This window comes from Berghia stephanieae, chromosome 2 (genome assembly GCF_034508935.2).
Source record: "Berghia stephanieae isolate SIO BIC M18660-M18661 chromosome 2, UCSD_Bste_1.3, whole genome shotgun sequence".
Classification (NCBI taxonomy): Eukaryota; Metazoa; Mollusca; class Gastropoda; order Nudibranchia; family Aeolidiidae; genus Berghia; species Berghia stephanieae.
The window spans coordinates 24700386-24717624 of NC_088361.1; the positions used below are offsets into that span (position 1 = coordinate 24700386).

Consider the following 17239-nt stretch of genomic DNA (forward strand, 5'->3'; position numbering starts at 1 on the left):
ATTATTCAGTCAACAATATCCGTCATTGTCTATTGCTTACCTGAGATGAGTGAGGTACTACGTGAAAGTTAAATTGCATTTCTTAATGACAAAAAGTCAAGGTCTGAAACTGAAAATGTATCACCAACCTAGTCACCGACCACGCTTACTGCCGCTTGACTTCCCCACATTATCCACTTGGCCATCGGTCGCACATCACACTTCTTGCTGTTACTGTTGCCTTTCCATTAAAAAAAAATCAGGACTCTTGCTCAAAAGGCAAAATCCCCATGCATATTTTGTCACACTGAAGCTTTATATTACCCCTTGTTTTCTTCATTTTCATATTGATATTTACCTTATGAGTATCACATAATTTATACCCCAACACGACAAAGTCTGGTGTTAAGTTGGAATTTAAGTCCAAAGTCAAAATTATCAGAACAGCGGACTTTTGAGCTTTTTTGACGTCAAGTCAAGGAAACAAAACTCACTCTCCACCATGAGGGCACTTTTATTTTAGCTCAAATTCTATAAACCTGACTTACTTGAGTTGACTTGACTTATGAGCCTTTCGTATCTCTGTCATCGGAAGGGGACGCCTCGGTTGCCTCCACCAGGTTGTTCTTTAGGTTAATCGTGAGGCTATGTGGTCTCGTGGTATGACACGCGCCTTCAAATCAGAAGATCCTTCGTTCGAGTCTCGATCTGAGCGGTGCATCAAGTCAAGGAAAAGACTCTTTACTCCTATTCTTTCACCGTATTCAGGTATAAAATGAGTACCTTTCAGAAACAACATTGTAATATCGTCTTACTACAGGCGTCATGACTCGTCCTACAAGTTAAGCATTACTGTTAGCTAGGGACCCCTTTTAAAGCACTTTGAGCACGTTTAGTGGATGTTGCGCGAGTTTTGGTTTTAATCAATGTTGTCGAACAGCAAACAATCGTTTTGCAGTGCCTGAAGATTCTCAACGACGTTGAGATTCAGTCGCTGGTCTTCCAGTGTCCTTAGATGCGGCGTTGTGGTCTTCTGTTAAGACACTCGTTTTCAGATCGGGATGTCCTGGGATCGAGTCCTTCTTGGTAAAAGCTCTCTACTCACATTCTCTCACCGTACACAAGTGTAAAGCAGCGTTGTCTCAGTCGGAAAAAATTGTAATATCGCCTAACAGGCTTCATGTCTTGTTCTACGTGTCACGTATTGCTGTTAGTCAGGGACCCTTCTCAAAGCGCTTTGAGGTCGTTTAGTGGATATTGGCCTAAATAAAAGCTCGTTTTATTTTAGATCTTGGCTGAGCCAGACCAGCAATGTTGGTATTGGTCTCCCCTGAATGGATTTCCACACTTTTTAAAATACGTTGCCATTTAAGCGTCAGGTTCATTACGACATGTCGTCGATTTCATACACTGGGACACATACTATTTTGTCGCCACAGTTGTATTTTGAAAATGAAATGAAACAAGCTTCAGTTAAAAGATAAAGCTACAATATAATAAAGCATTGCCTAATGCATTCGAAAAGAATTGACATGGTGTATTTGTTTGGGACGTATGGTACTTCTTGTTATTACGATGTAGCGAGTCAAGTAAATAAATAGGTCATGGATTATTTTTTTTTAAATATTTAATGTAGATTTATAGAAAAAATATCATATTATTTATGGAATGTTACGTCAATACTGATAATTATCATAATTGAATTTAAAAGTATATTTTGATTAAACACACTAGATATGTTACTGAAATGCACGTTTGAAATAAATTTATCTCAATGACATGAATTTGATCGTAAAATATATTTGTCAAATTGCTGAACTTTCGTGGCCTGCAATAATAACTGGAATCAGCCCTTCAGTCATAATGGTCCGTCAAAGTCGGTGTTCGGCTTTTGTCTAAAACCAGATAATCGTTAAATGATCAGTTGAGAAAATAATTAATATTTGGCATGTAGTTTCTATTATGTATAATACTATATTGATGAAGCATTTTTGAAGGGGATGAAAGAGTAATCGTAAGCACTGGTCCATTTCAGTGGCACTGACAACGAGTCATAATCATAGTCATAATATAATTCTACGGTTCCTTCGGATCTCTGTGGTGCATGTGGTAGGCGTGAGCAATCCTAAAATGAACAAAAGAAAACATTAAAAAAAAAAAAAGAATTTTGCATGTTTTTACCATAGTGGTTAGAATTTTAAAGTAAAAGTTCTTGGTAAAGACAAAAATGTACTTATTTGCAAGTTTGACAACTCATATTGTTTCGGATTAATTGTTGTAATTGAACCAATGTAAATAGTATCCCTTATGTAGAAATGTTAAATCAACATCAGAACCACGTTCGGTTATCTGACCTGCGAATAATATGTGATCGTATGTATTAACGCGACAAAGAGTGCTCTGCCTGAGAACTTGAGGATTCAGACCCTCCTAAGATCCCGGTTTCATTTCCAAAATCACGATCAATTTCGATCAACCCGCTTCGGGTAACGATTTTAAGCAAGAATCTCATTTTTAAATGCTCAATATTGTGTTGATAATAAGAGCAGTATAGAATTGTTTAAGGAAATAATACATTAAATGAAGAACTGAATGACAATGTTTAACATCATTTTCAGCGTTTAATCAGTTGTGAATCGATTGATGGGGAACAGTTTTTCAAGAAGTAAAAATCGCTAAATAACGTGTTGGGGTGGACATTGGCAAAGAAAAAGTAGTAAAAGTAGTAGGAGATGAAAAAGGAAGGAGAAGAAGGAGAGATAAAAGGAGGATGAAGAGAATGATGAGAATGAAGAGGAAGACTTGCAGGAAGACGAAGAAGGAGAAGAAGAAGAAGAAGAAGAAGAAGAAGAAGAAGAAGAAGAAGAAGAAGAAGAAGAAGAAGAAGAAGAAGAAGAAGAAGAAGAAGAAGAAGAAGAGGAAGAAGAAGAAGAATCCAATAACATAGCTATTGAGTCAAAAGATTAACACACAATCTTATAATTTAAATGACTGAAAATTATAGTCGTATTATTATAAAAAGTAACCGATCTTTAACTGTCTTAAATAGACACTAACATGATCAAGAAATAAAATCAAAAGACGTTCTTACACAAGCAACCACAGCAAAAATACTGTAAGCTGTGGAATGAATTGACACAGGCGATTATAGAAGCAGCCGAGGCGCAGTGGCGTGGGGCCATTGGATCGAATGGTGCCAGGCACCACACCAATCTTTTAAAAAATCATTAACAGCATAATTTAATTAAAAATAAAACAGAGATTTTAACTCCACTGTCTTTCGCCAACTCGCCAACAACATACTGCCTTTTTAGTCTCCACTCTATTCAAGATTCCGAGTCACGCACTGCGCCGACTCGTATGTTGGTGACATCACTGCGCGAGTTAGTGACGGAATCAACACCGTGGTGCAAAGCAATCCGAGCTCCAGTTAATGCTCTATCCATTAGTATCGCGACAGCTGATTGAGCGAGAAACTAGGTCGAATTATACTATCTTCAAATAGCGGAAAACCCCTCGACTTGTGCCAGGATCTGAGAGCTCCACCGTTGGACTGGGGGGATGCGCCAAATTAGGGTAACTTCGGCCATCCAGAATATTACATTAACTGTCAAAAACACTGATCATTGTCAAGTTTATTTGTAAGCAGCAAAGAAAAACATCATAAAACTTTAAAATATGACATATCAACCCCCCCCCCCCCCACCTCTTTTTCACGATTATTGAATAAAGTAATTCTTTGCAACGAAGCATTGTGGACGAATTTACCAACATATTTCTTGCTTGTAGTGCCGAGGTGATGGTTACGTGTGTATGAGTGTTTATTTGTGTGTGTGTGTGTGTGTTTGTGCGTGTGTATTTGTGTCAGTCAGAGAAAGAAAGCGAAGATTGTCAACAGTTATACTTTTGGTGTGTTTTTAGATTTTTTAAAGTACTTAAGTGGAGTGATTTTTTCTTTGTGATGCTTTAAGATCTGAATCTACCTTTTATTTGTGCAATCATTAATCGTATTCCAATGATTTCCATTATTTGAGGTATACTTTGAAGTTTTGTTTTGTTAAACAATGAATTGCAATGAATCAAGTTGACTCTTTACTTCACCGACCGTTTGGGAGATTGACACAAGATGACAAATTAGAAATAAAAAGACAAGTTCCTCACCAACCAACTGATTTTGAATTAACACAGTTGTGGAAATCTCGAAAACGCTCTTTTTCAGTGACATGGTATGACAGGCATGAATGGCTCACAGTTAGTTTAGTCTTTTGTTTTTATTGTCTACTTTTTACAGATACAACAAACACTGACAAATCATGGACATCTATAGGCTACAGTGACCTTAATCACTTCCATCGTATTTCTTAACCGCCTGAACGTTGGTTGTTTTAGCACCCTTAAAAGAGTGAAAAATTTCTTGCGAAATTCAATGAAACAGGAGCGGTTAAATTCGTTAATGATTCTGTCAATTCACAAAGCTGAAATAGATGTTATTCCAGATTTCAATAAACACATTATAAAAAGATTTGCAGAGATGAAACATCGCCGTGCAGATTTTTTTTACAAGTACTAAAAGTAAGTAATTTCTGTCATAGGTTTGTTTTTTTCTCTTTTGATTTACATTTATAACATATTGATTGCATTATCTACCAAATCCAATCCTTTAAATGGTGGACAAAGAATAATTACAAAGACCTTTTCATACGGGACTTGTATCTCAGTATTGTGGCTTGTTGTTTTCATGAATTATTTGTTTTTGTGAGTTTTGTCCACTCGTAGAAACCATCGACCCTCCCCCACCCTTCCATAAAAGAGAGTTTTTAATATGTGCTCTCTCCTCTTAACCGTGTTCACTGTTTTAGAATTTTTTTTTTCTAATCATGGCACCACAATATGCCGTCAATACGCCACGCCGCTGCCGAGGCGTCCCGATCGGATGATCAGGAAGCAAGAAACCTTTAGTCAAGTAAGTCAATCTTTAACAACAACAAAACGTGTGTTTGTTATAGAATACGGTACCTATTTCACATTCTTCACACTTTACCATCTGACAGCAAACCATGGTTAACTATTATCTTATTCCTTTTAGTCTTGGCTATCATTGGAATTCCAATCCTTTTGTTTCCTGATTGCCCCCCCCCCCCCCCCCAACTTTCAAATCCACCCAATGCAGCAGGCTAAGATTCAAGCTCTGTTTCTATTCCCGATTACCATAAAATTAGACCCGTAAACTTTATTTGAATAGGCTACGGACATTGTAGCCCGATTGGTCGCGTACCCGACACAAATGGAAATGGCTCAACATTTTACGAAATGACTATTCAGTATCAAAATTCATTTTATAGGGTTGATCTCCTCATTTCTCCGCAGTTGTGGATTTATGATTATATTTGACAAAAAGTAAACCAAATACTAATGAAAAAGGTATCACCTAGCAATTTTTACTGTGCTCTTCAATGTACGAAAAATTGTATACATTCGGTAGCTATGGATCTGACGTTAAAATACGATTTGATTGGGTTATGATTTTAAAAAAAAGTCATTAAGCTAGAGTCCCATTGCATTATGCCGTTTAATATGCATTTATAAATCTGTGCAGCTTTGTGGCCTAGTATGACTGTTCGGCTTATGGCTTATGGGACTAGTCTTCGAGTCCCACTGTGGAGTAGAAAGACGAAAAGTTGAGTCAACCTTCACTACACACATTTTCTCATTGCGCAAGAGAGTTAAACGAATACATGGCTAATACGGATGTCATCTCTGTTGATAAGAAATTATTGTAAGTCTTTTAGGCGTCATGTTTGTCCAACATATGCACTGTTGTTTTTGTCTTGGGACACCTTATAAAGCGCTTCCCGAATAATTGTTTATGTCCTTTTAAAGAAGGAAAAGCGGCGATATTATGCGATTCAATTATGTGTTCTATGCTTGGATGAGTTTTGAGTCGATAGGTATTATAATATAACTATAAAAGTATGATTCTTCTTCATGATATAATTCAACTGATACACATTTTGTAAACTTATACAATTTAAGAATCACAAAATAAAATTACCTTTTTAAATATAATTTCCATCCAGATCACATTGTTGGGCAGCCATTATTTTGTTGGGATATACAGTAGTACAATATATTATAAGGGGGAACATCTTGAGAGGTTCCCTCTTCAGAGCCGTCATCACTCGCTTCACTCAGTGTGTTATTTGACTTTGGCTGATTTCGACGTTGTTGGTGGCTATCAAATCGATCATATAGTTTCTCTCTTTGGTGCATATCCATCCATCTCCCACGATTAATGACCTGTGTGGCTGTTTTTGTGCCGACTTTTCCGTAATCTTGCCTCAGAAGAGCTCTGTATCTTGCTGACACTTTCTTTTGCGATGGGTTTTGTTCGTCCGGTCTTGTTTTGCTTATATCTTTTCTTCTCATTCTAGGAGATTTTGATTTGTTTAATGAACCGTTCCTTGCCTTTTTTCTGGCTTCCGAATTCGGCGGACTTGTGGTTCCAATATTCCCATCAGCAGACATGACATCCAACTGATTACAAATATCTGTTCTTGTGGTTTCACTATTTGCTTTCAGCTGTGGACTCACAGCGATAATGGTAAAATTACTTGATTCTCCATTATCAGTCGAGTTATCCTCAAAGCCTTTTTCTTTCCGCAAAGAGCACATTTTGCCCACAGGTTGCAATACGACTTCTCGCATGTTGTCAACGATAAACCACAAATCTTTTGAAGAACTATCCACTTTATGACTCGCTGTGGCTTGAGTTGTTTCTCTGTCAGTTTTATTCATTTTAGCTGTATTGTTTATAGGCTTTTTTATTTTATTCCGTGTACTTCTTTTTTGCCTTTTTGATCTAAGCATATTAGGAAAAGAAGTGAAAGATCCATGACTTGTTCTATTTTGTTTAATGGTTGTTTTGATAGAACTATCTTCATTTTTCACCATCTGCCGTTGGCTCCATTTTTCTCTTTTTGGATGTATACCTTTCTGTTCTTCTAATGACGGAAAATTATCCTGGTAATTGCAATCTACCACTGTTGTCGCATCAGGATTCTCCGCTCTTGGTAAATTCTTTAAATCGGTGTTCAATCTTACAGCTTCCAATCTAGCACTTCGTCTCCTTGCTTCGTGCAATGTTGTATCATTGATTGTTAACGGTATCGCTTCGTCTATCCTAGAATTTTCTTCATGGATTTTATCGTCTTTCTGATTTGCTGAAATTTCCAAAGCTGTGCTCTTTTCTAATTGAATTTCTTCACTTTCTTTTCTTGACGTTCCAGCAACGACATCAGCCCATCTTCTTTTTCCCAGAGAATTTCTATTGACCATTTTTAAAGGAGACTTGTGCGACACAATAAGTTTTGATTTCGACTTTTGTGATTTTTTACCAGATGCTAAAACATCTTTGCTTTTAGAAGAAGCGGGGGAAATTATCGTATCATGGTCCAACTCTTTATTCTTTTTACTCTGGTATGAGTTCAGATTTTCTGATTTTGTGGGCTGAGCCGTATAATCTAATGTTGCTGTCTCATTCGATTTACAGTGCATGGCCCCATCTGATTTTTTGCTGACATTTTCTGTGTGGCCCTCAGTACTTTGGTTCCCGAGTCCTTTTTCGCCATTTTCTGTCTGAGTTTCAACAAAGGATGTTCGACTCGGTCTTTTGCCAACGAGTTTGTTGGATTCAACATTTGTTTGACAACCATCTATCTGAGTCGTGGTCGATCTAGTCTTTATTCTACCTTCTGGATCTCTAAAAGAGTTGAGGGCCTTCCTCCTTTGTGTCATTGTCTTTGACTTTACTTTTGAAGGTTTCTTACCTGGAATGTGTGGGATTGCAAATAAAAAGTTATTGAAGAAAACAAATTAAACAAATAAATTCGAACTTTTCACCACTCGCAATCCAATACAACCATGTACCATACTAAATACGTTTTACGTGCTTGATTCATTCCACCAACAAACCGTATAGAACCAGAATCTGTAACAATGTTGATGTGAAATAAATAAAATGGGGATTAATTCGATATAAAATCAAATCTAAAAAGGTGCTGACGAAACAGTACCTGGCAAAGTGAACGAGGCATTTTCGGAATTCATGTCAAGGCAAAGAAGCTACAAGTTTGGAAGTCTAATCTGAATTGGAAATATTCCTGAAGTAATTGCCATTAATTTCATGATTATCGTAGAGATCAACGTTATCGTGCATTGGGTTCTTTGGGAGGACACAAAGGTTTCAGCGTAATCACTACCTTGTGCTAGTTCGTATAAAAACACAAGAAAATAAATAAAAATCAAAACTGATATGTTATTTTGTAGGTTGATTGATTCAGAAATGATTTTATTCAATCGTTCCATCTTTCTAGTGTGGAATTGATTTTCTTTTAAATTATTTCATTTCATATTTAAAAGTGATGCTTTGTGTTGTTTTATTACAGCTTTTTTTTGTTAGTATATCAATGTTTGGAGTAGCAATTTAAAATGCAATATATTATCATACGTATATCAAAACTCAATTATAAAATGATAAAAACTATATTTTACAAACGTTATAGAAATTAATATTATGCAAAACCCGCCCATATTGTCTATGTGCAACTGTGAAAAATATCAAAACCATCCACCATTTAATGTGCTCAGTTTTTATCATAGCGACCATAATACATGCCGATCGACCGAATTTGGTGGGTTAGCTTCCAGTTTTGGAACATTATCACAATGTTTTCATTCAATGGTGTGTGAAATTCCCCGCTACCTAGTGTTGAACAATATATTTATGTCCAAAAGAAATCATAATTTGAGGGCCTATTTTCTTTGGTTGGTAGGCATGTATTGAAGATAGCTGTTGTTGTTACCCTACCTGTTAATTTCCCCTCGGATGCTGTTTTGTGACAAAATTTATTGTGAAAAGAATTTTTCTGTTGAGGTGATTTACCGCCCTTGTTGCCTGTTATAAGAAAGCTGTTAACGTCAGTCTCCGATCCTTTGCCTTGTGCAGCATTCACGTTCGTGTCATGTTTCTCTCCTGAAGAACATGTTAGGAAAAAAATGCATTTTGTAAAATATCATTATATTATATTATTAGAACGGCGCTTTAAAAGGGATTCAACCAACACAGTATAATAAATTTAAATCTGAGACTTTAAACAGGTTTCATATATAAGATCTATTCAAGTTTGAGCCACCCAAATCAATAATAATAATAATAATAATAATAATAATAATAATAATAATAATAATGGTGATGATAATAATAATAATAATAATAATAATAATAATAATAATAATAATAATAATAATAATAATAATAATAATAATAATAATAATGATAATAATAATAATAATAATAATAATAATAATAATAATAATAATAAGAAGAAGAAGAAGAAGAGGAAGAAGAAGAAGAAGAAGAAGAAGAAGAAGAAGAAGAAGAAAAAGAAGAAGAAGAAGAAGAAGAAGAAGAAGAAGAAGAAGAAGAAGAAGAAGAAGAAGAAGAAGAAGAAGAAGAAGAAGAAGAAGAAGAAGAAGAAGAATAGTTTTCATCATATATATATATATATATATATATATATATATATATATATATATATATATATATATATATATATAACCCATTTCTACCGATTTACGGTACTCAATGCGCTTCTCAATATTTCATTCATTTCACAGCAGACCATATTTCCATTTCATACAGTAACAGTCGCCTTTTGAGCGTCCAATTTATATTAAAACACTCTTACAACATCCGTCACTGCCTGTAACCAGGTACCCATTCAAGCCTGAATAGAGTGGAGTAATTAGTATGAAGTGCTTTACTCCAATCCTCTTCTCTTTCTCTTCCTCATCCTACTTTTCCTCCTACTCCTCCTCCTCTGCCTCCTTTTTTTTCTCCTTCTCCTGCGTATCCTCCTCCTCCTCCTCCTCCTCCTCCGTCTTCTTCTTCTTCTTCTTCTTCTTCTTCTTCTTCTTCTTCTTCTTCTTCTTCTTCTTATTATTCTTATTCTTCTTCTCCATTTTCTTCTTCTCATCTTCCTCCTCCTTCTCTTCCTCTTCCTCCTCCTCCTCCTCCTCCTTCTTCTTCTTCATTTTCTTCTTCTTCTCCCTCCTCTTCCTCCTCCTCCTCTTTTTATTCCACCCTCTTCTCTTTCTCTTCCTCATCCTACTTTTCCTCCTACTCCTCTTCCTCTCCCTCTTTTTTTCTCCTTCTCCTGCGTATCCTCCTCCTTTTCCTCCTCCTCCTCCTCCTCCTCCGTCTTCTTCTTCTTCTTCTTCTTCTTCTTCTTCTTCTTCTTCTTCTTCTTCTTCTTCTTCTTCTTCCTCTCATCCTCCTCCTCTTCCTCCTCCTCCTCCTCCTCCTCCTCCTCCTCCTCCTCCTCCTCCTCCTCCTCCTCCTCCTCCTTCTTCTTCTTCTGCATCTGATTTATGCAGCCAACACCACAATGCCAACGATAATCGCCTAGCTTTGTTGAATGAATCACTGTATCAAGAGCCATACTGTCACAATGCGCTAAATTTGACAGCTTACATCCTTCCTGATGATTGAACAGCGATAACAAAGATAAAGGGTTGGAATCTGGATATTGCTTGTTTGTTGTTTACTGCAGAGTTTAAATGCTATTGTATCCTCTTTTTAGGCCATAAAAACGAATGGTTTAACCCTTTCCACATTTACTGGGTGAAATCTTCCCAGTCGACCCCTTCCAGGATATTTATCTTAAGCTTGAGGTTTGATACCAGGATTTTGAAACTCAACGTTTCCCTCAAGATAGTTTTTATACAACATATTAGGAGAAATTGACTCTATTCATTATGGCACGGACATTGGTCATATGTTGTTGTTTTTTTTCGCACCCGTTTTCTACTGACCGGGTGGATTACATCCGTAAACATTAAAGAAAGGACAAATTTATGATATGGAGGAAATGCCCGGCTTTTTGTTCTGAAAGTTTGATAATAAAAAGATGTTAATCAATTTAAAGAGAACAAGAGGGTTGTTTAAGATCATAAAGAACATGAATGAGTTATTATAGTTTCTGAAAATTGAACTACAGAAGGAAAAAAAAACTCAACTTCAGATTTGATTAGCATGAATGGATAGAATCCTAATCAGTTTACAGTTCAACTGACTGATTGCCATTATTATACTTTAATCATCTTAATCTAACAATAATTAACGCAAAGGAATGTGTGGTGTGGTCCTTGCAGATTGAGCGATGGCATTTCTTGCAGTAGATTTTCGTTTTTCTTTTTATCTTCACATCGCGAAGTCACATCTCTTTGTCCTGCTTCAATTCGAAGCCTCTTTGGCGTCGATTGAAAAGTAGCTGCAGTTAAAGTGGAAGAAGGCAATATTGTTTCCAACAGGGTTTCAATATTTATGTTTGATTGGAAGGTGGAGTGAGGGAATACTATAGCGCCGCAAAATCTGCTCAATACACAGTTTGCGACCAACATTATTGTTGAAAAGCTGTCCGTTGTCCTCGTGTGACAAGCTGTTACATGGGAATTTAATTTTGAAGATGACCCTTTCTGTGATTAAATTCAAATCTAAGATGTTGAAAAGCATCACAAGGGGCCATCTCTTTGATTTTCTTTTTACCGTAAAGGCATGAGCCATTTGTTACAGTTACATTACGTCAACTCCAATGATGATGATGATGATGATGATGATGATGATGATGATGATGATGATCATAATAATAATAATAATAATAATAATAATAATAATAATAATAATAATAATAATAATAATAATAATAATAATAATAATAATAATAATAACAGTAATAATGATAATAATAATAATAATGATAATAATATAATAATAATAATAATAATAATAATAATAATAATAATAATAATAATAATAATAATAATAATAATAATAATAATAATAATAATATAATAATAATACTAATACTAATAATAATAATAATAATAATAATAATAATAATAATAATAATAATAATAATAATAATAATAATAATAATAATAATAATAATAATAATAATAATAAATCTATATTGTCCACACAATTGAAAAATTACCGTGGTTTACATTATATGTTTGTAGCGGTCAAACTATTTAACGGGTAAACAAAACTTGACCAGATCAGAAGGGGGTTAGGGTCAAGCTAAGAAAGTCACCAAATTTGAAGTTATTTACATTAAAAACTGACCGTTTTGAGAAAGAAAGACATAGGCCTGGGGTGGGAAGTCATCCCAGGGACTGAATAGGGTTTAAGGTTATAATCTTTCAGATTTCCCTTGTTGCAGCATAATTAATAAAGTGTTTTTATATAATGGCATATTCAACTAGCAAATGAAGTATAAAATAGGTGTACTTTTTGTGACGAAATTGATTATTAAGTTGTTTTCTCTGAAAACTAGTGCGGGGCGGTCCTTGGCAAGCTTAAGGACCACGGTCCTACGGTCCCTGGGAAATGAAAACCGCAAGGACCGGTCCTAGGACCGGCGGTCCTTTTCGACATTGAACATTCCTGAGAGACTGTTGGAAGTTCGAACCGTTTTGACCTTTGGGACCATGGGATCGTTCATTCTTGAACCGTTAAAGACCGCTACACGATGAAAACCGTGGTCTACAGGAGTAAAACACACGGAGTAGTCACACTCATTTCAAATTGTAACCTAATTAGAGAAGAGGGGTGATGCCTTCTTTATTTGCTCACCGTACTTCATTGTTACTTCGATAATTTAATAAAATTTGAAATTTATCCCCATTAACGGAGATAATGGCATCGTCCAAGGCGTTGATCTAGTTGTTCGTGGCGTTGATACACACACGCAACTCCTACCCCCCCCCCCCCCCCCACACACACAATTAGAGGGCAGCGAGCATTGAAGAGTAAGAGAGAGACGTGAAGTTATAATAAGAGGGGTGGATGCGGCGGTAATAAGTTAATAAGTAATAAGTGGGGTCCATGGTGACTTTTCGCCAGATCTAACAAACCCAGCTACCCATTCACTGCTGAGTAGACAGGGATTCAGAAAAAACTCGACTGCACCCGGGATCGATCTCTGGCCCTTTGCGTATAAAGAGAGTGCTCTATCAACTGAGCTATCGGGGTCCCCAAATATTCTATTGGACTTTTTTTAAATACAGACGTAAAAACTGGGTTTTTTTGGAAGGAAGAAACTAATGAAACTCATATTATTTGATTAGTTAAAACACCAAACGAAATTTTAATATTATTGTATTATTTTAAATGACAACAATGCGATAGAAAGGAGTGGTGACAAGAGATGGACAAAAGAAAACAAAAAATCGGACTTGCTACTTGCTAGGTTCGACACACACACACACACACACACACACACATCTTTAGTAGTCACATGCATTTCAAACAATAACCCATTAGAAAGAGGGGTCATGCCTTCACCATAGATCATTGTCATTGCGATCATTATGATGTAGTAAATTTTGAAATTTACCCCGTATAATGGAATCGTCCAAGGCGTGCGCCTCCTGTTCCCCCCATCTCACACCCGAAAGGGCGGTTTGCGGAGTGGAGGGAGGTGGTCGTCTGCCTCTATGGTCGTCTGTGTCGTTTAGTGTATGGCAAAGGGGGTGGGTGCGATTAATTAAGTGGGATGGGTGGTGATTGGTGGAAGATAGGCTACCGAGGCAACGAATCGCTGGGGAAGTAGTAGGCTATGGCGCGAGACCGTTGAAAGGTGATAAGAAGTGAGGACCGCCGCCGGTCTTCCCCTATGGGACCGGTCTCCGGTTCACAGCTAAAAGACCGTGGGACCGCCGGTCCAGACCGGTCTTCAGCGCGGCACTACTGAAAACACGCCAGAAGAGTAGAAGATAATCTACCTTATGTGACAATATGCTAAGCTTGGTAATGGCTTGAGTATTGTGAAATATCTTCATTAAAGTTTAGAAAATTTAATTTAAGAACAACGAGTTTAACTTACTTGGATTATTCTCCTTATGGATGTGTGAAGATAAACTGTTTTTTTGTTGTTGTTTTTTTTTTTTTTTTGTTTTTTATTTTTTTTTTTATTAATTTGATTTGTTAGAAAATAAAAGACTGTCCCGATGATTTCTTTTCTCAAGTAAGGTAAAGCTCGAAGCGGATACCTTTTTCCAAATTTGTCTTTTGCACGCAAGATACTTTATCAGCAAATAGAAGATGGTTTCCACGTAAATTGCTAAATCCCTTTTCCCAAATGCAGCACTGAACAAAGGACTTCCTTCTGCAGGACTGAAAAGAATCTCGATGGACACTTTGTTTTTGGTGTCAACCGCCCGTGTAGAGTAGACATCCAATGAGCGCTCTTATTTCTATCTATGTGTGTGTGTGTGGGGGGGGGGGGGGGTGTCAACTTTTAACATTTTTCGTTGAACCTTTTATATTTGTATTGGTTACAATTGTTTCAATCATCTTGTCATTTATAAATATTTATAGGAGATTCGTTTCAATTGGGGGATTGAACATGATCGGTATGTGGCGTTCTATTCTTTGGAATTCTAATTTTGTTTTTATGAGGGGTTTATTGGGAATATGGTATCAAACAGGCCAGTGTGGACAGGTTGAAATAATGGTTGATACGAATAAAAAGCAAATTACGACAAAAATGTCCAAAAATCATTGGCCATACATTGACCATGTTGAACATACTATAAGATGAAATCTAAAACACATACATTGGGATAGGAGAGAGAGAGAGAGAGAGAGAGAGAGAGAGAGAGAGGGAGAGAGAGAGAGAGGGAGAGAGAGAGAGAGAGAGAGAGAGAGAGAGAGAGAGAGAGAGAGAGAGAGAGTTGAAATGTAAATGTCAATAGAACCAGTGGGCACCCTGAATTATGTATGGTGAAGCGGGCAGCGGTATCAGACCAATGGATCTTACGGACTTCGGGTTCCCTTATGTTGAACGAGCAGTAAAAACTACGTATGGAGCTTCATAAAACAAGAACAAAATACTTATCGCGGAAAGTTTCGCGCTCAAAACCTTCTTCAACAAAAGCATTTAAACTGTAATACTTCCCGTGAAATCCAAACAGATGAGGGACGGGGAGATTTCTACGCGTATTGTTGTCATTCATTGTTAATAGATAATTAATTAAAATGATCAGCGATCTGCTTACCCATGAGATCCTCAATTGTCGCCTCTTGAACAATGTCGCTGAAAGAAACACTCCGTTTTGCTTTCTTAATATCCATTTTCTCGACTGCTCCTCTAACTTCAGGTTTGCATACAAATTTCCGAAAATTGATGGCGTTGAATACGTCCATTGATTTTATGGTAACTCCGATGCCTGCTAGTTTGTAGCCTATAATTCTACCTAACGATACGATGGGTGCCGGGTGGCCTTTTCGTCTTGGTAAGTCATGAACGCACGCAGCGTCTTCCTCTTCCATATCATCCATCTTCATGGCAAAGTCAAATACACGTCAATATGAAATAAGAAACATTTTAATTCATTTCATTTATTGCGCTTTGAAGACGACGAGGTTGCATTGCAAGGAAGAAGTATTTCAATCAAGATATGGTTGAAAATGACGTCGGTGTTTTCTTGAAATAATATTTTCTACGAGAGTATAAAATGAATTAAATTGACGTCACTCAGCTCTTTCTATTTTTAGACCGCATAGCAAGAAATAAGAGATGATTAGTTTTCAATAGATTCTCTAACACATATTGAAAACGTTGAAGATGACTGCACAACTACACATTTTAAAAAAGCAAAACAAACAAAAAAACACAGACAACAACAACAAATGCATCAACTATTTTGAAGAATGATGGTTCCTTACCATGGTTTTATTTGCATTAAAAAAAAAATTAAACTTTCTTTCTGAAAATAAAACAAACTGTATCGTAAGTCGCATTCCATTGATGAAGCTAGTTACTGTGACAGTGGAGAAAGAAAGACAATGCAATAATTCGAAATATTCTTGCAAACAGTGAAAATCCAAAGATACGTTTTATAAACTATTTCGAAGAATTCATTATTTCATGAAAAAATTGTATAAAGTCTTAATATTATGTAATTTGTTGTAATTACATTGCATAGACATGTTATCAAAGCGCTATCCCTCATTATTTTAATGCCTAAGGTTGAACGTTTTTGGAATATGTAACAAGATAGCACAACTGGATTTCAAAATGGATGTCTCTTATTTTTATTTAGACATAATGGAGTTAAAAAATATATTATAAGGTATTGTCAAATGATTCTGGCAATTGGGAATTCAAATTGTTCTCATCTCGTGCTCCACAGCATCTAATAGTTAAGTTCTGGATTGTCTTACTTACCCGTGTATATCACTAATTTATGATTAATCGGAAGTGCAAGAAATGTATAAAGTGATAACCGCCTTTAAATTCTACTGAAGAAGTAATTTTGTCAACTTGTGACTTCTAAAATTCCAGGAACATCCTGATAAATAATTGCCGCGTAAACTAAAGGACACAATTGCAGTGTCAACATATCAAACAGCTTGCGTCGCATTTGCTTCCCTTGAGCTTGTTCGACAATCTTTTCATGGACAGTTTAAGTTTTAAGAACAACTAACTGCAATTATTTTAAATAAAAGTACACATGCAAAAGTGTTTTCAACTATGAAGAAAGACCCTCATTTTATGCATTATTACAGGCTGGAATTAATCTATGTTCGGATATCCCAGCCGATATTGAAAGCCACATTGAAGGCAAGAATAAAGGATATAATAACAAGAAACTGGTGTGCTCTTGTCTGAATCCCAGGTTCATTGCCCATTGCTGTCTACCTCCTGCCTATAGTCTCAAATTCATTCTCCTCTGGTGCTCAACGCCCATAGTCCGGCTTCAATTTCCACAGGTATCCGTCTCCCATAGTCCAGGTTCATTTCCCTCTGATATCCTCTTCCCTTAGTCCCAAGTTCACTCCCAACTGGTGTACACCTCCGTGAGTCAAATGTTCACTCCCCACTGCTGCCTACTTCCCATAAGGTTATCGGATATTGTCGGGTTTCGTAAAAAAAAAGAAACACCCTCCTCCTCCCATAGTCTCAGGTCACTCCCCACAAGTGTACACCTCCGTGAGTCCCTGGTTGACTCCTCACTGCTGCCTATTTCCCATAACTTTGTCGGGTTTCGGCGGGTTCGGGCGGGTTTCGTTAAAAAGAAAAAACGTATCCAAGCTAGATTTTAATCTTTGGGCTCTATCATCAACACAAACATGCACGACAGAGACAATTAAATACGTTACTAGAAGTGCCAGAAGACAATCGAGATTAACAAC

At 36.6% G+C, this 17239-nt stretch overlaps 1 protein-coding gene across 1 annotated transcript; it reads right to left on the reverse strand.

Annotated features, from left to right (window-relative positions):
• Positions 1–1591: 1591 nt before the first annotated feature.
• LOC144964547 (uncharacterized) lies at positions 1592–15516 on the reverse strand. The gene is made up of 4 exons (XM_078898967.1): positions 15100–15516; positions 8846–9010; positions 6032–7805; positions 1592–2104 (listed from the first exon to the last, which is right to left on the reverse strand). Exons 1-3 carry the CDS (start codon positions 15386–15388, stop codon positions 6058–6060), a joined length of 2202 nt encoding a protein of 733 aa, XP_078755093.1. The 5' UTR covers positions 15389–15516; the 3' UTR covers positions 1592–2104; positions 6032–6057.
• Between the last annotated feature and the right edge of the window lie 1723 nt (positions 15517–17239).

What these genes read in the sequence shown, in the direction of transcription:
- LOC144964547 (XM_078898967.1), bottom strand. Translation starts at nt 15,388, where the DNA reads ATGAAGATGGATGATATGGAAGAGGAAGACGCTGCGTGCGTTCATGAC. An exon ending in GACAATTGAGGATCTCATGG is followed by an intron (nt 9,011 to 15,099) that starts GTAAGCAGATCG and finishes CATGTTCTTCAG; the next exon opens with GAGAGAAACATGACACGAAC. An exon ending in ATCCGAGGGGAAATTAACAG is followed by an intron (nt 7,806 to 8,845) that starts GTAGGGTAACAA and finishes CACACATTCCAG; the next exon opens with GTAAGAAACCTTCAAAAGTA.